At 41.7% G+C, this 25015-nt stretch overlaps 1 protein-coding gene across 1 annotated transcript in view; it reads left to right on the top strand.

The window, feature by feature from the left end:
- CPNE3 (copine 3) overlaps nucleotides 1-25015 on the top strand; it is a 68414-nt gene that overhangs the window by 19657 nt on the left and 23742 nt on the right. The window contains exons 2-4 of the mRNA XM_065400068.1: nucleotides 14040-14179; nucleotides 15264-15443; nucleotides 20557-20631. Of these exons, the coding sequence (XP_065256140.1) occupies nucleotides 14048-14179; nucleotides 15264-15443; nucleotides 20557-20631 (387 nt within the window). The 5' untranslated portion in view covers nucleotides 14040-14047. The remainder of the gene's footprint in view (nucleotides 1-14039; nucleotides 14180-15263; nucleotides 15444-20556; nucleotides 20632-25015) is intronic.

Here is a 25015-nt window from a genome sequence, read left to right as displayed (position 1 = left end):
AAAAAATATTTCATTTAACTATTTTAGTTAAAAACAATTTTAACAAAAACAAACCTGATTTTTAAAAAAACAAATGTTTAACTAAATTCAAAAAATCATATGCTTGTTTTGTTAAAATATTATGTTTGCTGTTGAAGAAAAAAAATCCAGAATACATAACGTTGTTGTTTTAGTTAAATAAAACAATTGAAACGTCTGTCTGGTGGTGGTCTCCTCCTAATACAGCATGGTAAGAAAATCCTCCAAATATTAATGATTAACCTGTTGAATTGGAGCTAGTTCACCTCCCAATGACTTCATAAATATCTGCTTCAATTAACTTTGGTAAATGAAATAACCAAACAATCATTCATTTTCTGATATAGCTGTAAAACTAATCTGAAAAGTTTTCAAAATCACTTTAAAAATGTGTAGTGTGTACCTTCTAAAAATGAAACCTACATCTATTTCTGAGTTGTGAAGAATATGTATTAAGGTTATAACAACCAATAAGAATGCACTTTGATGTAGAAATCCATGATTAAATAGTCTTCCTGACTAGTGATTTAAATCAAATCCACGCTGTTTTATAGCGCCCTCCTTCTACCAGAACAGTGTTTGCTTATTTCTGAGCTCACGCCCTGGAGTAATTCAGTCTGAGGTCTTTCAAAGAATCCAGGGAAACTGTATCCCACATGGTTAGTTTTATTTTAAGCATTCTTAACAAAACAAATCAAAACCTCACAGACTCTTCCCTCAAAAGTCTGTGCAGGTCAAGTAGACCTTTTCCCAAGCCTGTCCCCCAAACTAGTAACTTTAGCAGCCCAAAATTTTGTGGCTCTTACCTCAGAGTCACAACAATTAACGACTTCACACAAGTCTCCCTTTTGTCCATTTGGTCTCTAGCGTAATTCCTCTCTGCAGTAGCTCCAGTAGCAGTCCACTGAGAACACAGCCCACCACCCCCTAGCTCCTCCACTTTCTGGAGGGTGTTGCAGCCTTCCTCTGTTTTGTGCTGCCTTCTTTCATAAGGGTCAGCTAATTAAGTTCCAGCTCTTTCTCAGGTGCAGTGAGTGGAGCTAATCAGCCAGTCTGCCTATCAGCCAGCTACTTAGCTGCTGGCTTCTGATCAACAGGAAATGGTATCCCCATATAGTAGAACCTCAAGTTTTGAACACCAGAGTTACCAACTGACCAGTCAACCACACACCTCATTTGGAACCAGAAGTATGCAATCAGGCAGCAGAAGACACCCCCCCCCCCCAAAACCAGTACTGTGTTAAATGTAAACTACTAAAAATAAAGGGAAAGCAGCATGTTTCTTCTGCATAGTAAAGTTTCAAAGCTTTGTTAACTTAATATTCAGTTGTAAACTTTTGCAAGAACAACCATAACGTTTTGTTCAGAGCTACGAACATTTCAGAGTTACAAACAGCCTCCATTCCTGAAGTGCTTGTAACTCTGAGGTTTTACTGTACCTTCATAATATATGATCTATTTAAGTGTTTCTCAGTTTCCCCATTAGGACCCTTCTTTTGACTGTCCAGACACTTCTGACTCCCTTATTTTTTATGATTTAATAATTATCATATGCCTGGGTGTTCCTGGCAGAGTCTGGTTAGCTGAATCTTGCTCACTGTGTTAGAGGGAGATTAACTAATGTGCATGGCATCTTAAATTCCTGGTCTTTTTGTCCTCTGCTCTGATTGGTGCATTTATAATTTACAGGTTTCTTTTGCAATGCTGTGAATTACGTCTTCTGATCTAATAAAGATATATTATTATTACATTTATTTAAACCTCAAATTAAAAATCAATTCAGTTTTAATAGGTCTCATCCTTATGAAACTAGCTAAGTCCTGCCCTTATTTTAGACATAATTTAAAATAACAGTACTCAAGATCAGTAATGACTGACAGACTGACATTATCTGGTAATATCCTGACCGAACCTTAGAGAATTAATTTAAACCTTATTGAATATGAGTTAATATTTTTGGGTTCCATTGTTTTAAAAATGCAATTGTGTATGTGGTGGTGGTACACTGTATGTACCTTCTCTGGTAGGGAGGAGGATGCTAATGTGCTACTTCTGGTTATCAGCCCTTTGAAGCTACCCCCTGGAGAGCTATGCATATACTAGTTCAAACTGGATTCTCCAGGGACCGACAGAGAGGGACAAAAAAGATTTTTTTTGAAGCATCCAGCAAACAGACAGGAACCTTGGTCCACAGACATCCCCAATCCTTTGGATAGGTTTGGAAGGTCTGGGCATACTGAAGCCCCATAAGATTGGGTGCTTGTTCTGAGCCGATGCTGAGATTAATTTGCAGCCACAAGGAATCCCCCTTTGATGGGAATTTGAAGGACTGCTGCTGCCACAATCCATGTTTGGGTTGGGTGGTGCCTGGTAAGCTTATTAGCATATATGTAGGTTCTTTTTTTGTTTTGTTGTTTTCTCTGTAGTGCTTTTTTACCTTAAGAATAAAATAGGCATACATTGAAAGATTTGTGTAGTATTGAAAGATCTGTGTGCTTCTCAAGTGTTGACAATCATTCTGTTTTCAGTCTCTGAAGAGAAAGCAGGCAGGTATGCTTGGGCAGCCTGTCTCTTCTGGAAATAACACACGGAAGGCAGGGAAATACAGTGCAGTCTGGAAATACCCTGGTCAGAAGAAGTGAGACACAGATATCCACCCAAGAAAGGCAATGAATGGGGAGCTGGACGCCTGAAAGTGGATGCCTTTGTTGGACCAGTTAGAGGAAATATAGGTGCAGTTTCCTTGAACTGTGATAATTGCTTCATGGTACATTCCCAATTTGGTTCAATTTTCTACTTGACAGGCAAGCAAGCCTCTCTCTCTCTGTCTCCTGTACCTGCTGTATGACTATAGCTTTTACTTATGCTGAAAGACAAGCAAATGTTGACTTTACTGATTCATCAGTTACCACAGAGGTGGGCAAACTACGGCCCACGGGACCCTCCTACCCAGCCCCTGAGCTCCTGGCCCAGGAGGCTAGCACCCGGCCCCTCCCTTGCAGTCTCAGCTCACTGCGCCGCCGGCACAATGCTCTGGGCGGCGAGCTCTTGCCGGGCAGCGCAGCTGCAGAGCCGTGGCCTGACCCCGGTGCTCTGTGCTGCACGATGGTGTGGCTGGCTCCAGCCGGGCGGCACGGCAGCCTGTCCTGGTGCTCTGAGCGGTGCGGCTGTAGCACCGCTAGCCACCGGTGCTCCAGGCAGCGCAGTAAGGGAGCAGGGGGGTTGGATAGAGGGCAGGGGAGTTCGGGGTGGTGGTCGGGGCGGTCAGAGGGCGGGAACAGGGGGGTTGAATGGGGGCAAGGGTTCTGGGGGAGGGAGGCAGTCAAGAAGGGGAGGCAGAGTTGGATGGGGCGGCGGGGGGCAGTCAGGGGCAGGGGTTCCGGGGGTGGTCAGTGAGAAGGGGTGGTTGGATGGAATAGGGGTCTCGGGGGGGCGGGGCAGTCAGGAAGGAGAGGGGGAGTTGGATGGGGTGGCGGGGGCAGTCGGGACAGGAGTTTTGGGGGTGGTTAGGGGACAAGGAGGGGTGGATGGGGCCAGGGTCCCAGGGGGGCCGTCGGGGGACAGGGAGCAGGGGGGGTCGGATAGGGGGAGGGGGCCAGGCCACGCCATGCCTGCCTGTTTGGGGAGGCACAGTCTCCCCTAACCAGCCCTCCATACATTTTGGAAACCCGATGTGGCCCTGAGACCAAAAAGTTTGCCCGCCCCTGAGTTACCACATAATGGTATTTGAGAGATCATAGTTATTTTCTTGTTTTAGGCCAGGTCTACACTACAAAGTTTTGTCAGCATAGCTATGTCCATTAGAGTGTGGAGGGGGGAGAGGATCAGAATGCATTCCCTAAGGGCTTGTCTACATTACCCTCAGAATCAATCCAGTGGGGGTAGATTTATCATGTCTAGTCTAGATAAATCGACCGCCCAGTGCTCTCCCATTGTCTCCGGTATTCCACCAGAGTGAGAGGCGCAGTTGACAGGGGAGCGTCCGCTGTCGACTCACCGCAGTGAAGACACCATGGTGAGTAGAACTGAGTACGTCGACTTCAGCTACGTTATTCACGTAGCTGAAGTTGCGTAGCTTAGATTGATTTTTCCCCTCCCGCCCCCCTAGTGTAGACCAGACCTAACTGACATAGCTATGCTAACAAATACCCCAGTGTAGACGCAACTGTGCCAACAGAAGTGTGTCAGGAGGCGTCGTTACGCTAAAAGAAAAGCTCCTTCTGTTGGCTTACACAGCATCTGCACTAAGAGGATATGCTGGCAAAATATTTGTAATATAAAAAAAGGCCTTAGTGGGAAAGAAATGCAATATATTGGTAGTAACAGTTGGTAAATACTCATTTAAAAAAAATGTTTGTGACCACTTTCCTTCTGCACAGAACATTTGATTAAGTTTCTATTTTTAAAATGGAAATTCCTTTTAAAATGTTAAGTTAACCTCCTTCACACATACGTGCATAAATATCTGGGGAGTTCATTCTGGCAGTTTCAGAAACATTGATGAATGTTCAGCTAATAATTAAAGCCTGTTACAAAACAGGGTTACAATTTTGTTGGCGTATGGCAGTACTTCTTATTGTTCAGTCTTCTCTTCTGCGTGTCTTTATTTTAAAAATAAACAAAAAACTCTTCCATTAGAGCCTGATCCCAAGCCTGCTGAAGTCAGTGAGTCTTTCTATTTACGTCAGTGAGAATTGGGTTGGACTCTTGCTAAACTGGGCTCTTGCTGTCTACAAAATACATAGTATTTAATGTGCTGCAAGAATGAGCCTACACAATGATACATTAACTTGGTGGAGCTCTGATTTATTACTCTGGCGTGGAGAAGTATCAACCAGCTTGAGCAGGTTGTATAACAAATATGAATTCACAAATGCGTAGTAGACAGAAAGCAAAAAAACTTCATTAAATGTTATTCACAATGAACTATTTGGCGAGTTTTATTGATTGATTAGTTAGTTGCTAAGTTTATGGCTATGACAAAGCAGTTGCTGTCTTGGAATTGCTGTTTATTCTTCTCTTGCCATCTGATTATTTTAGACCATCACTTTATAGGTGTTTTGGGGGGCAGGAATGTATTTGTTTTTTGTGTGTAAACAAAAAAGATGAGACTGAAGAAAAGCCAAGATTTTATAACTTTCAGAAAAATAAATCTTTCCATTACATCTGAATAAAATCATAAGGCACTCTTTGGAGATTCTTTTAAAGTTACTCATCTCATCGAGTTCACCCACCTCTCAGGTTTCTGGCCTCAAATCTGAAATCACACTGTTCTCCCATTCTCAGGTCTGTCCTGGGTGGCAGTCCTGTGGTATCAATTGTGATTTGCCTCAGCAGGCCACCCATATGTGTAGTAGACTTCTGCCGTTTTGTTCCCTCTGAAAGCAATGACAACAGTTGATACAATGACCAAACTATCTCCTTTATGCAAAGTATCATTTATTGAGAACAAAAGCATTTAAAAAATGTTAGGAACAATAAACCAACCTATATGCTTGCCGGATAGCTACCTATTTTCTACCTTGGGACCCTGGAATGACCCTATAGACTCTTCTGTCTCTGCTTGCTTTGCTCCCTCTCAGAACTCATTGAGGTTCTCTGGACTACCCCTGGTGATTCATCCCCCTTCTCAGTAATCCAGTCATCTTTTCACTGTTAACTCAGTTGATCTCTAGCCTTCCGGCCTGGCTAAACAGCTGTCATTTCAGGAGCCTAGAAGTTGTGTGCTTGTGTTTTTATCTGGGAAATCATTGTCTCCTTATATAGACCCTACTGTATTTGAGCATTATAGGTGTATAAATAAATATTTCACTAGCCCTGTGTACAATAATTTCCCGCACTGACTATTCACTTACAGGGCTCATAGACATGTAGGTGATATGTAATAATTTTATCGCAAGACAGTTCTTGGAAATTCTTTTAAAGTTTCCAGAAATGTTCACAAATCTTAGCCAATGTTAATGGAATTTTAATGGAAACCATCAGGGTAGGCAGCTCAAATTAGTGATTCAAAACAAAATCTTTTTATTTTTCCCCATTAATGCTTTTTTATTTATTTATTGGGTAAAGTGGATTTAGTGCAATCAAAAGGTGACAGAAATCTCTGAAGTGCTCTCTCCACAGTAAAGGCACAAATTGACTAGCATCTTTTCCACTCTGTAAAGGCATATTGACAGTATCCACAGCTGTTATTCTGGCACTCTTCAACAGCAATAATAGACTAGATGGAAATCTCAGAATCAATACTCTCTAAGGCATCTAGAGGTATTTTTTTATTAAAAGTTGCTAACAGCTTTTTTTAACATAACTGGAACCTGCGGATTTCAAAAATGGCTATTACCAAGCTGCATTTTGACATTTAGACCCTCAAATTTGCAAAGAAATATGGCTGCCAAAATTCACCAGAAATGTTTGTTATACCAACAGTGTGTGTATGAACTTGTCAGCAAAATCAAACTGTTTAGCATAATTCCTTCTCAGTCTATTCAGAACAGAAATGAGAAGGCATATACCATGGCGTTAACACCTCTTGCACCCTGATAGTCAACTGGCTATTGCATATAGTCATGCATATATCCTAATATTAGGAATAAGTTAATCATAACACAAGTTATATTTCTTGTAATATGTGAAATCATTCTTGCATGTTTACTATGTTTTATAGTACATAATGCTTTGTAGTTAGAGCAGAATTAGCATAGGATAGTAATTTTTTACAGTTAGAGCAACAGTAGTTTAGATGAGGTGGTGGTTTATGACACTCATTGGTTAGTTGTAGGTAAATCATGAAACCAGTAGTAAGTGTCAAGAGATCCATCCAGTTTCCTGCAATCTCTGCATTATTTGCCAAGAATCAATTAAAGATGTGCGTGAAGCAGGTGAACAAAGATTACATAAAACAGGGCAGGCAACAGCCATTAGAAATAGTCTGCAAGATATCAAAGTCAGAGGCCATTAACAAAATTCAGTTCATCTTTCTTTCAGAACAGACAGTATCAGTTGTGTGGCATAGACGTTGATTTTCCTGATACATAGACACAGGCAAAATTCAGAGGATATGGAAAGCAAGAGCATTTGCAACTGATATCATGTGTGGCAAGCTTTAGTGATTTCAGTGAAGACACCAGTGGCCATAATACAAGACAGTCCAGTTCTGTGACACCTGTAGGCTTGAGATGCTGCATGTTTTGTCAAGAAGTGCACTCTAAACAGAGACTCACCTGTTACTACATTCGAGATGAGTGAATGGATAATGAAACTAGCTGTATTTGACCACAAAATGAATGTTCGTTAAGTTGGAGTAAATGACCTCATAGCTGCTGAAGGCAAGTCCCACCTACCTAGTTACATCCCATTTATAAGGTCTGTCTGTGATGGAAAACGAGAGAATGCACTGAAATTACTGACGCAGCCTTGCTTTGGTTTCAAACTGAGCTTCAGCGTATAGTCAGTCACTGCCATGTTTTGGAGCTATCTGATGATTGGCATTGTTACTGTAATCTTGGAAAGGAAACTGACATTGAAATTCTACCCTCCTATATCCGTTGTAGAGCTTCATTCAAGGAAAAACTCCAAGCTGATATTGGGGTTTTATTTCATTTCATTTCATTGCCTGAATGGTCTCCTGCTGAGAGACAACCACTCTTCATTCCAGCCAAGTATAAATAATATATCCATCTGACAAATGATGTATTCTTTTCAAGGTGATGATAGCCATTCCCATTTACCATCCACAAGAGGAAATATTTCTGTCACTGGTGCATGTTGCATTGAAAATTTGGGGAGATACTTTGTCACACCCTGGTCACAAAGTTTTCAGTGTCAGAATGATGCAGCTCCTTGCATTCCACATAGCCTGTACATGTTCCTGCACCTGCTGTATGAAGGCCAATCTCTTGAGGGCTTGTCAAGGCTGTATCCCTACTTTGAACTTTAGGGTACAAATGTAGGGGCCTGCATGAAAACTGCTAAGCTTATCTACCAGCTTAGCTCTGGTCCCGCTGCCACCATTCTCGATGGATTCCCTCCCTGGGAAGCCTTGAGAAACCTTTCACCAATTCCCTGGTGAATACAGATCCAAACTGCTTGGATCTTAAACAAGGAGAGATTGACCCTTCCCCCCTCCTTCCTTTCACCAACTCCTGGTGAATACAGATCCAAACCCCCTTTGGATCTTAAAACAAGGAGAAATCAATCAGGTTCTTAAAAAGAAGGCTTTTAATTAAAGCAAAAGGTAAAAATCATCTCTGCAAAATCAGTATGGAAAATAACTTTACAGGGTAATCAAACTTTAAGAGCTCAGAGGAATCCCCTCTGTCTTAGGTTCAAAGTATAGCAAACAAGATAAGCACTCTGGTAAAAGGTACATTTACAAGTTGAGAAAACAAAGTAAATCGAAGACGCCTTGCCTGGCTTTTACTTACAATTTTGAAATAAGAGAGACTTGTTTAGAAAGATGGGGAGAACCTGGATTGATGTCTGGTCCCTCTCAGTCCCAAGAGCGAACAACCCCTTAAACAAAGGACACACACAAAAGCCTTTCCCCCCCCAAGATTTGAAAGTATCTTGTCCCCTTATTGGTCCTCTGGGTCAGGTGTCAGCCAGGTTACCCGAGCTTCTTAACCCTTTACAGGTAAAAGGATTTTAGAGTCTCTGACCAGGAGGGACTTTAGTACTGTACACAGTATGGCTGTCACCCTTCCCTTTATAGTTATGACAGGGCTATTCTGATGACACTTTTGAGAAACAAGAATCAGTGAAATTCAAGGTGCATAGTATAGCTCAAGATGTTGTATATGGTGGAAAGAAATGGACACAGAACCATATTTGTCTTGAAACAAGGTCAAGACAATTTGTTAATCTTATCCATCAGTCTGGCCACTGTATTAGTTAAGAAGCAATCCTGAAGATGGATACAGCCTTAGCATAGAAAACCCTCCAAGCTAGATGCTGAGAATGTTGCTGCTGGTCCTTCCAATATGGTTCCCAGGAAACTTGTTTGATATACAGCTGACAATGTTGACATAAATTATGCTTCTCTGGATGGCAACAACAACAACAAAATTCCATGCAACCCACATTGCTGCTTGGCAAAGAGGGCCAAGCCTCTAATTTGATCTTGAATGATCTAAGCCCTCAAACAGCACACTTAGTGTTTCTGATGCAATTGATGTGATCATAGCAGCCAATATAAGAAATGGTGAAGCTAAACCAATATTGACAGACTGTGTTTGCAAAGAGTGGTACTCTGAATCTGAAGAAAACTGCAAAGCTGCAGTGCAGGAAAGAGTTTCTAAGGGGCCTTTATCTTTAAACATCAAACAGAGGAGAATGCAAAGTGTGGATGGACACACTTCAACCAGTTGCATATTGCATATGACAACAGAACCAGGAATAACTACTATTGGATACTTGCCAATTATTCAAGACCTTGCCCATAAGCTAGGCACCCTCAATATGGTTGTATGGAGATGCAAACATGTTGTCAGTGTTCAGGCAGCAGTACATGATTCTAATTATTGTTGAAGCTCTCTACTGTAAACTGGTGGTAGTAAAATGGGACACACCAGAGAGTGACTTATTCCATGATTAGGCGGCCTCCATATCTTTCAGGAACTTAGACCAGCACACACAGGCTCCAAAGCTAGCAAGTGCCTGGATTGAAAGTTGAGTTTTTGGAACTAACTCAACAGAACAAGCTATGAATGGCAAGTCATATGTCAGCGATGCTGGTCCACAAAATTACATTTCAAGTATTGTGGTGCCTATTTCATCCACAACTCTTGGACTTAATAGCAATGCATGATCAAGAGATTAAAGGGGATGTTGTTAAAGCATATCAGTCACATTCTTATGGTAAGCTCTTGTCAGTTCGTACTTCACAAAGATTTCAAAATCTCACCTCCACATTTGTGACTGGCAAAGGTGAAGGTAGTGTGAACTTCAGGTTGTGGTGGTAGTACATGGCCATACTGCTCATGTTCAGCAGTGCCCAGAGGGAAGGAAGTTGGGAGCTGCCTCTCTTCACCCTCAAATGAATACTACTTGTGATTATGACCACACAAAATATGCAAGATAGGGTACCACCTACGTCACAGAAATGCATCAACTTCCATCTCAAGTACTCCAGGTTCCCTTGCTGGAACTCCTTGTCAAGAGATCATGACAGAAGGTCAACCAAATGATCTCTGATCAGAGCCAAGAAAGAGAGGTGGAATTGTAGGCATCACCAAGACCTACTCAGCCCTCACTTTCCAGTGATACCATCCATTTCTGACACAGCTTGGATTGAATGACCTGGAGAAGGTGAAAAGTACAGAAGCATTTTCTTGTAAGATGTATGGTCCACAACACAGGCAAAGAAGCATGCACCATTTTGTTCACACACTTGTGGTCATAAGAAACACTACCCCCCACCAAGTAATGCTTTTTTCTTCCGCATGCGCAGAGCTTGCTACCAGGCACTAGTTTGGAGACAAACCCACTGCCCAAATCCAATAGTTTCTCCTCCAAATACAATGGGCTGGAAACAAGAGGACAGAGATCTGGTGCCTCGGTTCATGTCATTGCCACCAGTACCCACAGATTACATGGAGGCAATACTCTGTGGCTGCACAACAGGGTGCAGAAGTCAGCGAAGTGAAGGAGAGCATGAGTTCGTACAGGCACGTGCAGATATAGAGAACTGACACCACCTTGTTCCAGTGTACCTGATACTTAGTGATTCTTCTTATTGTGCCTCAGGTGGGCACATGACCAGGATTCATCATCAAATTTGGTCCACTGGTTGGATTATTAGCTTCCCTTGCTCAGGCCAGGTACTGACTGGGAGTGCAAAGTGAATGCAGAACTGCAGTATTATCAAATAAGTAGATGTGCCAAAATGACCTAATAAGATGTTGATTCAATTTGCCACCATATACCAAAGCTTGAAAAAGTACAACATGAACTTTTGTGTGTTTTAAGATATGTACTTAATGTTTAGTCAGGAAAATATTTTCACTTATTTTAGAAACAGACGTTTTCTGATTGTGTTGTATTTCTGATAGTTAAATCAGCTTGTGTACTTCTGTTTCAAGGTGCTATTGTGCAAGTTATAAGAGCTATGTAAACGTGCTGTCATGGTTGTATAACATTAAAATATTTCTAGTACCTCTTGCAAATAATAAACTGAAGTTCAATAACTTTATGAAAAGGTTGTGCGTGTTATTTGATCACTTTTATTGCATCTTATAGCTCATGAAGATCCAACGGAAGTATGTTAATCCTAAACAAGGAAAATAAAGATTTACACACTAGCTATTACCATGTGTTACTTTGCTCTCGTTGTAAAGGCTTTCATACACAACATACAGCTTGGCAACAACCATATTTGGATTCAGCACACCCTAATTATCTTAGACTTGTTACCAGCTTTTAGCAAGAAAATACTTTTTTGTAGTTAACTCTTCTGAAAACCCAGCTGGTGTATAGGGTCACGCCAGGGGTGTGTTCATTCAGTCCTTGGCCTCTTATCTGAAACTTCAACAAGGGTATCAATTGGTACCACTTTCGGTGATTTGAGACTTGGGCTTTTTGCTAAAACCGGGGATGGAGGGAGACTATTGACTGACTTCACCAAGGTAGGCAGATACTGAACAGTAACCAATTGGGAGAAAGATCGGGGGCGTCACTCAAAATACAATCTTTGCCTGTCCCAACCTACTCCACAACTTTCTTCTCCCTCCACATGTATGTTTCTCAAGGTCACTAATAAATGTTGGCTACATCTTTCAGTGGATGTGGGAAGGGAAAGTGAATTGCCACTCAAATGTGCTCATTTGCTTTTCTCCCCTCTCTATCAGCAAGGTAGCCATTTTTAAAAGAGACTATGACATGCACTCACGAAAGGAACCATGAATAGATGTGGTGTTTCTTAAATTTTACTTTTAATATTTACCGCAGCCTGGTCCATGTGTGGATTATATCACAATTCAAGACCTATGATGTAGCAGTTTTTTAAAATATTGAAAAATATCATTGACCAAATATCACTGAGCTATTGTCTGCTAAAATTTAAAAGTAAACTTAAATTAGAAGTCATGCTTCTTTAGAAGCTTTAAAGAATCAAGGATTATCCAGTTCCTCTCATCAGTTGTGCTAAGTGTTCCTATTAAACTATAGCCCGAAGAGTTCAGATATCAGAAAACATGGAAACCAGAGTGTTTAAGCTGGATAGAAATCTTTTGTATAGCTGCAGGGAGAGCAATCTGTTGAAGGCCTGGAAGAAATTACTTTAACATCTAATTTTGAGGAAATCTAAAGTCATTCCTACTGTGCTGGATCTATCTTGGCTATGTACAGCTGCACTATAAATAGAGTACTGGGTCATTAAACAGCAAAAGAAAAGATCAACCTGGTGTCATTATGGCCAAATATGCTGTTTGGTTAGGTTTTTCAAGTAAAATAAGAAACCTGTTTCTTAACGCTTCATAGTGATATTTAATGATTAAATCTTCAAACCATTGTACGAACATTCACCAGTTAATCTTTCCAACGTCCCTGGGAGGTAGGTGACTTATTATCCACATTTCACATTTGGGACACTGAGGTGGAAGAGGTTAAGGGACCAGGTCAGGCTACAGAAGGTGTTCATGCAAAGAGCTAGGATTCAAATTTAGGAGCCCCATGCTCAGATAAATGGTAGTTTTTACGTGCAGTTCTGTTTTGACTGGGACAGTTTGAACGCTTGGTTTTTGTTCCAGACAAGAGCACTGCTTGTCCCAGGCAATGGAGTTGGAGACCGAGTATTGCATTCACAATGATTCACTGCTATTCTTTTTTTCTACTAAAGTTGCTGTGCAGAGGGCACCTTTTTCCTCTTCTGCTGCATTTAACTGCTCTGTTTCCAGAATTAGGCCGCATCATTGTAATGTAAGCAGTGTAGCTGCTCTTTGTCACCAGGAGAGCTCTCCAGACAACATAATAAAACCAGCCCCAATGAGGGGCCATAGCTTCATCGACGAGAGAGTGTCTCCCGCCGACGAAGCACTGTGCATTTTGTTGTTAAAAGTTTTAACGACATAAGTGCAGTGTAGACATAGCCTTAGCTGTATAGTAGGGGAGGCAGTGGAGCCTGGAAGGCCGAAGAGGGGAGGCAGACAAGTTTCAATTGTTCATATGGGAAAGGGGTTGTCAGGTAAGAGAGGAGGCAGAAGAACTGTGGTGTGAGAATCAAAAACTGCTTGGGGGGGGGAATTGGTTGTGCTTTTAGGTACTCTGGCATGCTAATGTGTTGAGCATTAGCTGGGCCTCAGATCCTGCTGGTGCTCACTAAAGTTTCCCTAATGTGCTTTAATGTAGTATTGTTTCAAACAGCACTATGTTAAAGCACACCAGCAGAGCAATTAGTGCAGAGCAAGTTAGTGCACTTTAGAAATCACACCCATGTAGTGTGCCTTGCCCCACCCTGTATGGGCCTCTTCTGGGAAACTGAAACAGGGCTATCAAGGAATAGCCCTTGTGTGTGGGGTGTGAGAATTAATTTCCGCTCTCAATTTGCCAATTTTCCATTTCATTGAGTTTTAATTAGTTTTTGTATTCTGTGACAGTGAAGACCTTCATATGAGTGTTTTGCAGCTTAATTAATTAATGTTTATTAAGTGCTTTAAGAACTCAGGGTGAAAGGTGTGCCAGAAGTACCTTATTTAATTGATATAGTTTTCTAGTGCTATTTCCAGTTTCTTAATTTGGTACCCAAATAGTTGGTTTGAGAAGCCTGAATCTTTCATCGTATATACAAATTTGTGCGTTAATGATTGGAATGAAGTTTTTATTTAAACGAAGCTAGAAGTTAGTTACACTGGCACATGTCCTTATATTGTAACTTGTCCAGGTAGCATTTAGAGCTCCAAATCTTGCTCTTGAGAGGCTCATACTATGCCCACTTCCTGATGTTTTTAGGTTGCACCTGTTTATTTTTGGAGTCTATATATTATTTATTTATTTTATTTTTAATATTTAGTTCTTCTGCTTATTTCCAGATTAGCAGATGGCGGCACAATGTGTAACAAAGGTGGAGCTGACCATCTCCTGCAACAATCTCCTGGATAAAGATGTTGGTTCAAAGTCAGACCCTCTGTGTGTACTTCTCCATAATACAAGTGGGCAGCAATGGTATGAGGTAGAGTATTACACTTTTTCCTAGAATATTCTTAAAGTACAGTCTGGCTGAATATTTCTAACAATGAAAATAGTGAGGTACTAGAGTTACTTTCAATAGTTCTTATGACTTACCAACTCTACTAGATACTTCGGGCCAGAGAGTGTGTGTGTATCAATCACAGACATGTAACCTGCTACGGAGCTGCACCGTGCGAGTATTAATTTTGTTTTATCTAAGCTCTTATAATATCTGAGGCTATGGCTACACTACAACGTAAGTTGGTATAAGTTATGTTGCTCAGGTGTGAATAAGCCACCCCCTGAGCAACATAAGTTTCACCTACCTAAGCACCGGTGTGGACAGCACTATGTCAGCAGAAGAGCTTCTCCCGCCAACATAGCTACCACTGCTTGTGGGGGCTGAAGTAATTAAGTCGATGGGAGAGCTCTCTCCTGTCGGCATAGAGTGTCTGCACTGATAGAGCAGCTGCATTGGTGCAGCTGTGCTGCTGTAAGCTCTGTGGTGTACCCATAGCTTAAGTGTAATTTCCTGGGGGGCCTGCTCTCTGCAGAGAGTAGATGGGCAGGCAGCAGGCCTTCTGGTGTACTGGAGGACCTAACACAGAAGCAGCAACTGCTCTGTCTTCTAATGGAGTAGTGTGTGCTTGCCCCCAAAACTGCTAGTGTTGCCCTTTCTAATAATTTGATGTCTTCCTATTCTCTCATTGTTTCTTCTTGTCCAAAATGATGATTTCATCAGGACTATTAGGTTTTTCAAATGTTATTTCTGAGTTCATCTCTCCCAGCCTTCACTTTGGACAAAATGTTAAGTTTTATTTATGAAATGTCCAGAAGTGACTACATTTCATTGGTGGGAGAACTGATCCTTAAATATGCCTTGTCTACCACACATGGATTTTGTAAAATTTAGTTTGTAAAGTACTTTGTACTAGGATGAAAGGAGTTCAGAAGTGCATATTATTCTACTTGCACCTAGCAGGGCTCTTGGAAGCCTAGCTTGAGCGATGAATCGATTTGGCCACCTGCATAGTAGTATGAGCCAGTTGATGAACATCTTGGTAATGTGACTTTTCTATCTGCAGGTTGATCGCACAGAAAGGGTTAAGAATTCCTTGAACCCAAAGTTCGCCAAGAGGTTCCTAATTGATTACTACTTTGAACTGGTTCAGAAGTTTAAATTTGGGATTTATGACATTGACAACAAAACCATTGATCTAAGTGATGATGACTTCCTGGGAGAATTTGAATGCACTCTGGGACAAGTGAGTTCAAACCGCACCTGAGCTTGTACTACAGGGGATATGTTTGTGACTGGTTACTCCCTGCCTCCCAGGGTGCCACCTGTACTGGGGTACCATTGAGCCCACCTGTTCCACCAGCCTGGGCTTCCTTACACTGTCCTGCTGAGCCAGGCCTTCAAGCCTCCTCCAGTGCGCACACAGGTAGGGACACACCGAGCTGCAGAAAGACACAGACACTGAAATCAACACTGCATGGGAAGGCTTCAGCTAAGGAATGACCCAGCACTAAAGTGCACACCCCCTCTGGAATGTAAACCCAAAATTGTATCGTATTGCGCTGCACGGAGTATTGTACAGCATAAGCTCATGAAATTTGCTCCCTCCCTCAATATGGAGGAAGATGTGCACAGCTTTTTGCCCCCTCAGTTATGAATTCCACAAACTGATTTTAGAGAGAACAAAAACAAGTTTATTAACTACAAAAGATAGATTTTAAGCGATTATAAGGATTAGCAAACAGATCAAAGCAGATTACTGAGCAAATAAAACAAACTCGCAAACTAAGCTTAATACACTAAAGAATCTGGTTACAAGTAGTAATTTCTCACCCTAAATGTTGCTTTAGTCAGATTGCAGAGGTTCTTGAAGGCAAGCTGCTCTTGCTTGCAGCTTAAAACTCCAGGTATTTCTTTCACAGGCCAGACACCTTTTCCAGCCTGGGCTCAGTCCTTCTCTTCCCCACCCCCGCCTTTGTCCTTGTTTCTTAGAACTAGTCTACACTGGCAACGCTAAAGCACTGCCGCGACAGCGCTTTAACGTAGCGTGTGTGGTCGCGGCAAAGCGCTGGGAGAGAGCTCTCCCAGCACACTCTTAAAAAAAATCCACGAGGGGCATAGCTCCCAGCGCTGGGGGCTCAGGGGTGTGAAGCTTTGCTTCACACCCCTGAGCAAAGAAAGTTGCAGTGATGTAAATTGCCAGTGTAGACAAGCCCTTTGATGTTTCCAGCCATTATCCTGGGCAGGGATTCAGTGAAGAACAAACCCTGATTATGTCCCTCCCCTGCCTTAAATAGATTTTACAAATGGCAGGAATCATTTGTTTTCCAGTGTGGTTCCTTCCTCTTCTCTTCTCTCTCTCTCTCTCTCTTCCTCCTCCCCCCAGTGAAAAAATACTGGTATTCTATCATGGAGTCCAATACCAAGTTACATGATCACATGACCCGGCAGTGTCAAAGCAGCCGTAAGTCAAAGACCTTTGTAGCATCCCAGGAAGGTGGGAGATTAGCATCTTCAAAGACCCATTGTTCTCCCTAATGGTCCATTGACTTGTTCCCTGCTAGCCATCTGTCTTCTGATGGGTGTTCACCAAGTGCTGGAAACACTCTTTTGTAGTACAGATGTATAGTCAGTATTCCTAACTTTAAATACAAAAATGATACCTGCATACAAATAGGGTAATCACATTCAGCAAATCATAACCTTTCTAATGATATCTTACATGCCTTATCTTGCACAAAACATATAGTTATGCTATAATCACATTATAACACTATTTCTATGAAGAATATGAGGTGTAGTGTCACAATGTTATTACCCACTTTGATTTCTACTAAAACTATGTAATAGTAAGCTTACGTTAAGCTGTGCCTCTTTTATACATCTTGACCTATAACCATGCTCATATGAGGGGATAGCACTCTTAGGTGAAGAATAGGCGTCTCTGCTAATTTGTTGACACTTAAAATGCTGCAGCTGCTTACTTATGTCGACTAGAGGAGTTCTCCGGTTTCAGGGAGGTAGATTATCTACTCAGAGGCAGTAGTTAGGTCAATGGGAGAATTCTCCCATCGACCTAGCACTGTTTACACCGGGAGTTAGGTCAGTTTAACCGCATCGCTCAAGTGTGTGGATTTTTCACTAATTTCCTAGTGTAGACCAAGCGTAAGAGTCTCTGCGAGTTTGTTTTTGTCTCCGTTCAGCACATAAGATCAGTCTGTGAGCAGTCGTCTTGAGGTTTTGTCTAATGTATGCTAGTCACTGTAGAATGAGAGAGCATATTCTATCTCTATCACAATAGGGTGAGATAATATCTTTTATCGAACCAACTTCTGTTGGTGAGAGAGACCAGATTTTGAGCTCTTCTTCAGGTCTGGGAAATGTGTCACAGCTAAATACAAGATGGTACAGATTGTTTAGCATGAGTAGTTAACACACATTTCAAGGGATCATTCAAGTGACCTATTAACACTTCTCTAGTCATGGCCGGGGGAGCGGGGGCAGGGCCGCCCAGAGAGTGGGGCAATTTGCCAGGGGCCCCGTGAGCCCTGGCCCGGCGGCGGTCCGGGTCTTCGGCGGCATTTCGGCGGCGGGTCCTTCAGTGCTGCCGAAGACGCGGAGCGACTGAAGGGTCCCCCGCCGCCGAAATGCCACCAAAGACCCGGACCGCCGCCGGGTGAGTACAAGCGCTGCAGCTCCCCTGCTTTGCCCCAGACCCCCTGAATCCTCTGGGCGGCCCGGGGGGGGGGGGAGGGGGGAGAGGCTGAGGGGAAGGGTTTAAGTGAGTTATAGATTGTTCTAAGAAGCCATAAATCCAGGATCTCTATTCAGTCCATGCTTTTTAGTATTTAGCAGAGCTGTGAAATTAAGCTCTCAGGCCGAACTTTAGAAGGTTTTGTTCAGATTTCCCTTGAGAATAAGGACTGAGAGGTCAGATATAGAGTGATCGCTTTGTGAAAAGTGTTCACCCAAAGGTGATAAGGTACTTTTGTTTTTTATCATTTTTCTGCGTAAGTTGATTCAAGAGCATAGTGATTCTCTGGTTTCACCCACATAGTTGTTGTTGGGGCATTTAGTGCTTTTGAGGAGGTGCACACCTCATGTTGTGATAGACATGTGAAGGATCCATGGATCTTAACACCCCCCCACAACACACGGTTTCGATAATGCTAGCAGTGGAGATATGTCTTCAGCTTTTGCATCTGTTGTTGTTGCAGGGTCTGGCGCCACTTTCAGTTGGCGTGTCTTGGTATTTGGGGAGCTTGCTTTTGATAATGAGCTTGGAGGGTGGGGGGGATTGTTTGAAAGCCAGAAGTAGGGGTTCAGAAAAGATTTCTTTTAGAATGTGGTTCGAGTATGTGTTGTGATTCTCTGATGATTACCCATATTGGTACCAATGTGGGGTGATAGGTGACAACTAGAGGTGCGTGGTCAGAGGATGTTTTATTTCTGTATTGAAGCAGGTTCTGCTGTTGGGTTATTTGGGTGGCCCATTCCATAAAGTGATCTAATTCTCTGAGTGTCCTTGTTTGGTGAAGGCAGTTTTAAGTGGGTTTATCCCAGACTTTCTCCTGTGAGCATATTCTGTGGTATCTAAGTGCCTGGCTGTAGATAACATTTCTTGCTATGTTTGGGGTGGTTACTGAACCTCTGAAGGTAGGTGTGGTGATCCGTGAGGTTTTTTTTTATATTGTCTGTCGAAGCTGATCTTGCTGTCCAGGAAGTTGTTGCTAGTGTGGGCATGGTTTAGAGAGACTTTTATGTATTGGTAGTAGTTGCTGAAGTTGTGGTGAAAACCTGAGGTAGTTTAGGTGTCTGTCCAGAGGATGAAAATATCATCTATGTATCTCAGGTATCTCATTGGTTTCATGCTTGTGTTTGTCCAGAAATTCTTCTTCAAGGCAGCCCATGAAAAGGTTGGCATATTGGGGAGCCATACTAGTACCCATGGCTGTAATTATGCAGATTTCTGTATAGAGGTGGACTAGGAATAAATGAGAAATGATAGTTAGTCACTGCCATCCAGAATACCCAAATGTTTGTAGAGTCCAAACTGCTGTTGCCATGACATGCCACTTGAGCTATTAAGTCAGGCTCCATAGAAAATCCTATAATAGCTATAAATCAATACCTTAAAGCATTGTATATTTTCTGAAACTTTTATCGGTGTAACAGCAGCCTGATACTCTTCCTTTCTGCGAGATCAAAAACAAGATCATGTGGCATGATTGCAAAACATTACAAACATCAGTAAATTATATGAATTGCTAATTTTGAAGGGTTTTTAATAAGACATCAGATTCCAGTGCATCTGAGCTAATTTAGCAGATCCGATTCTGGGATTAGAGGGAGGACAATAATCTCAAGTATTTTTAGAAAAACTCAAGTATTTTATCTACCTACAGCAAGAACTCCTTCTCTGTACTTGCTAATTTGCATAGATAACGGGCATCTAATTGGAGAGTGAAACTATGGAATTCAAAGTTGCCGGCTTTTCTACTCAAGCTTCTTCTAGAAGGAAAGTTTAGAGATTACAAGATGGGGAAACTAACAGCTCATTGCTGAAAGTTATTTATGAAGGTTCTTGTTGCTCTCATTACTGTTTGCTTCAGTGAGAGACAAGGAAAAGTAAATTGTCTTCCTAAAAGGCCTTGTCTTCCTGTTAATGTTGTTACTCAATGCAGTTTGTTCTGTGTTTGAGATAAAATTATGAAAGGAATCTTTGAAAGAAGTTTGGTCTCTCTTGTCTCCTCACATTCTTTTAAAAGATCTGTCTCCTCCCCCCTCGACCCCCCCCCCCCCAAAGGGGAACTGAGTTCTAGTAGAAGTTCAACCTGAAATTCTGAATGTAGGTAAAATAACAAAATAAAACATAAACATACACTGTATCTTTTAGGCCTGCATATAAAACAAAAATGTACTTTTTCAGCAATCTGATTGCTTAAATTATTTGCCATATATATAAATCTAAATGCAATGTGTCAAGAACTAAGGGATAGCCTAATCTCTCAATTTCAGGCATCCTCCCTGCCATATATATATGTATCATGTCAGATATAAGCCATCTTTAGCAGCTCTTCAGGAAAAGTCATTATTCTACTATTGAAATTATTGGTATGAAGGATTTCTTGTTTATCTTAACTTATTTACTTCTGCCATTAGTCAAAGTTGCATATAGGTTCATATCTTTAAATATTATCCAAACATATTGAAGGCTATAAGAAATAAAAGTAATGCTGGAGTTCTCATGGTAGAATATTTTCCTAAAATGGAACATGCAACACCACCTGTTTCTTTCAATGTGAAAAACTGTTAATTGTCAAGAGCTATTACTACAATTTAACTTTTTGTTTTGACAGATCGTCTCCAGCAAGACGCTGACAAGACCATTAATGTTTAAAAATGGTAAACCTGCAGGGAAAGGAAGCATTACGGTAGGATGATACTTGGCTTTCTCCTTCTAGCATATAGCCCACAAGTTGTTTCTCTTAGGCCTGGTCTACACTAACCCCCCAAGTCGAAGTAAGGTACGCAACTTCAGCTACGTGAATAACGTAGCTGAAGTCGACATACCTTACTTCGAACTTACCGCGGTTCAGACGCGGTCCACACGGGGCAGGCAGGCTCCCCCGTCGACTCCCCGGTACTCCTCTCGTTGAGATGGAGTACCGCAGTCGACGGCGAGCGCTTCCTGGTTCGATTTATCGCGTCCAGACCAGACGCGATAAATCGAACCCGGAAGTTCGATCCCCAGCCGCCGAACTAGCGGCTAAGTATAGACCAGCCCTTACTGAGTTAAATGTATTCTATCACATCATAATAACGGGAATATTTCTTTCACAGCTGGCTGTTTGCATCTTTCAATGTACAAAACAGTACTTCTGTGTTAATCTAACTTATCAAAATCAAATGGTCTTCAGAGGCTCAAATAATGACTTAATCAATTTCAAATAAACTCAAGTGGTGAACTTTTATTTATTTATTTATTTATTTATTTATTTATTTTTAACAACAAAAATCAAATTGCTTCTTTCAATTTCTTATCCCTCAGGTCCTGAGCAAATGTGGACTCTTGTTCATTTTTATTTTCTTCCCAAATTATTTTACTTTCATCTCAAGCTGCATCCTACATAAACAGAATTAGGATAGAAGTCTAATGAAGTGTCATGATGCCAGTGTGGTAACTAGATAAATGGCTAATATTTAGTGGTATCCAAAGTAGGTGTGTCTAGAGCTTTACAAATAATTAAGGCGGTCTGTGTCCTGAGCAATATATCATCTTTTTGGCAGAGATGGTTACACCAAAAGGGTAACTAGATAATGCTTGTGTCTCAATTCCATTAACATTCCTGATCTTTACTGGTTTTTCTGTAATAATAGGTCTATTTAAAGTTACCTATCTTTAGGGCGACTTTGCAGTTTTATTATTGCTTTAGCTGTTAGGTTAATGAGCAAACACTAGCATATATACAATTACTGGGTTGTCAAGCAGTGAGTGGTAGAACTGTAGATTTGGCAACTAATAATATAAGCAACAACCATGCTGGCATTGACTGGATGGAGAGCACATTAATGATCTTTATTTTTGGGGTCAGTTTTGCAGCATCAGTAGGGGCTGTACTATGGTGGCTAGAGATATTCAGTTAATATAGACTCTAAGGCCAGAAGGGAATCTCATGATCGTTTAGTCTGACTACCTGCACTTCACAGGTCACAGAACCTCTGGCTGAGTTACTGAAATTCTCAAATCTTGAGTTAAAGACTTCAAGTTACAGAGAATCTACCTTTACTGTAGTTCAAACCAGCAAGTTACCCATATCCCATGCTGCAGAAGAAGGCAAAGACCTCCCTCCCCCCCCCCCCCCCCCCCCGGAGCTCTGCTAATCTGACCTAGGGGAAAATTCCTTCTTGACCCCCAATATGATGGTCTGTTAGACCTTGAGCATATGGGCGAGCCCCACCAGCCAGACACCCAGGAAAGAATTTTCTGTAGTTACTCAGAGCCCTCCCTGTCTAGTGTCCTATCTCCAGCCATTGGGGATATTTGCTAATAGCAGCTGCAGTTATGCTGTGTGCCATTGTAGGCAGTCTTATTATACTATCCCCTCTATAAACTTATTAAGCTCAGTCTTGAAACAAGTTTTTGCCCTCACTACTCCCCTTGGAAGGCTGTTCCAGAACTTCACTCCTCTGATGGTTAAGACCTTCATCTAATTTCAAGCCTAACCTTATTGATGGCCAGTTTATATCCATTTGTTCTTGTGCCAGCTTTGGCCCTTAACTTCTCTCCTTCCCCGGTGTTTATCCGTCTAATGTATTTATAGAAAGCAGTCCTCTCCCCATAGCCTTCATTTGGTTAAGCTAAACAAGCCAAGGTCCTTAAATCTCCTCTTGTAAGGTAAGTTCTCCATTCCTCTGATCATCCTAGTAGCTCTTCTTTGCACCTGTTCCAGTTTGAATTAATCTTAAACATGGAAGATCAGAATTTCACACAGTATTCCAGTTGAGATTTCACCAGTGCCTTGTATAATGGTAATAACACTTTCCTGTCTCTACTAAAAATACCTTGGCTGATGCATCCTAGGATTGCATTAGTCTTTTTCACTGCCACATCACATTGGTGGCTCATAGTCGTTCTGCAATTGACCAATACACCCCGGTCATTCTCCTTCTCTGTTACGTCCATCTGATATGTCCCCAGCTTATAGTAAAAATTCATGTATTTAAGGATTAACAACAAGAGCTTTCACTTCGCACTATTAAATTTAATCCCATTTCTATTGCTCCTGTTTTCAAGGTCCTCCAAGTCGTCTTGTATGATATTCAGGTCCTCCTCTATATGAGCAATACCTCCCAACATTGTAATTTTATTCACACACTCCTGCTTTTTTGTGCCAAGGTCGTTAATGAAAATGTTAAATTAGATTGATCACAAGACAGATCCCTGAGGAACTTCACCAGTTACCTCCTTCCAGCCTGACATTTCGCTTTTCAGTATGACCCATTGTAGTCTCCTCTTTAACAAAGTCCTTACCCACATTTCGATTCTCATATTAATCCCCATCTTCTCCAATTTAATTTCCCATGTGGAACTGTATCAAATGCCTTACTAAAATCCAGGTAGATTAGATCTACTGCATTTCCTTTGTCTAGAAAATGAGTTATCGTCTCAAAAAAAAGGCAGGTTGGTCTGGCACAATCTACTTTTTGTAAAACCATGTTGTATTTTTATCCCAATTATTGTTTACCTCTATGTCCTTAACTACTTTCTCTCTCAAAATTTGTTCCAAGACCTTGCATTTATTGAGGTCAAACTAACAGGCCTGTATTTTCCTGGATCACTTGGTTGTCATGACTTATGGCAAGTTGTATCTTTGATTCCCTTACTCAGTCTCTCTGTGGGCACCCTAATCCAAGTGACAGGTCTGCGCCTGTACTTCTTTCAGGCTAGAATCCTGCAACTCTCACCACTTTTAGGCTGGGTCCCCAGGTCACAGCACCCATGTTCATAAACTGTATCCTTGGCAGGTCCACTTGGATTTTGGCTCCTGCTTTGACTTCTCTCCAGGAAGTGACAGAACAGCTTGTTGAAAACAAAGTGTGATTTACTTATATGAACACAACAAAGGGAGAGGGAAAAAATTCAAACAGAAGATAATATGCATATAGATCTTACCTAAACTTTAGCCTTTCCTTGCAATTTAGGTAACCACCATCCCAGTAATCCCCCAGCATTGGGGAGTGCAGCCTCTATGCCTCTGTCTGACCCTTCAGTTAGTGTGGTTCCCTCCATCCATCCCTTTCCCCCCCAAGTTCACAGGTAGTCTTTTATCCATTTCAAAGTCCCTGTGTTTCTTGTGGAGCAACACAACCTGGTTAGTTGGGCTTATGCTTCTTCCCAGGTGGGACAGAAGCAGACTTCCAGCAATGGATTTAGTGTACTGTCCATCTGAGCGCCAGCATTTGGCGCTGTGTATAGCCATTGTCTGGGTTCCTGCAGACCAAAGCTAAGGGCATATCTGCACTTACAGTGCTGCAGCAGTGCAGCTGCACCCTGCACCGCTGTAGCACTTAGTGAAGACGTTACCTACGCTGACTGGAGAGTTCCCGCGTAGGTACTCCGCCTCCCCGGGAGGCAGTAGCTATGTTGACAGGAGAAGCCTTCTCGTCGATATAGTGCTGTCTACAATGGGGAGGTAGCTACGGAATAACTACGTCATTCAGGGATTTGGAAAATTCACACCCTGAGCGACATAGTTTATACCAACATATGTTTGTAGAGTAGACCAGTGCTAACTAACACTGATTTAGCTTTACCTTTTAGCCAGCATCAAAATAACCACCAAACTCACTGGGAGAAAGAAAGATGAATCATAAAATTAATGCAGATCTCTCATATTCTTCACAGTGGTGATGGATGTTAGCAAAATGGATGGACAGATTTGGCAATGCAATTCAAATGGGAATGCTCCATTGAGATCAGCAATTAACAGGCTGAGTCTGTTAATTAAGTATTTTGGGATACTGCCAAGTAGGAAATTAAACATGACTTAGCGACACAAGGATCATATCTTCATGTGTCCTGTACACTATCTTCAGGCTACAGTGTTAGTGCCCTAGTTTCCACCACCTCTCTTCTATACAGTGAAATGTAGAAATCTGGTCTACTTTACTCAGCTAAAATTGGTGACTTTCCAAATTGTGTATTAAAGTGACTTTGTAGCCAGAGAGCATGACCTTTGGCAAACTTGCAGGGGTCAGCTCCAATGTATGAGAGATTTTTTTTCAAGCCAAGATCCATGTACGATTTCTAGCTGC

The sequence above is a fragment of the Emys orbicularis genome, chromosome 2 (assembly GCF_028017835.1).
Source record: "Emys orbicularis isolate rEmyOrb1 chromosome 2, rEmyOrb1.hap1, whole genome shotgun sequence".
NCBI lineage: Eukaryota > Metazoa > Chordata > Testudines > Emydidae > Emys > Emys orbicularis.
The sequence above is the reverse complement of the archived record's forward strand: the minus strand, read 5'-3'. Positions and strand labels throughout refer to the sequence as shown.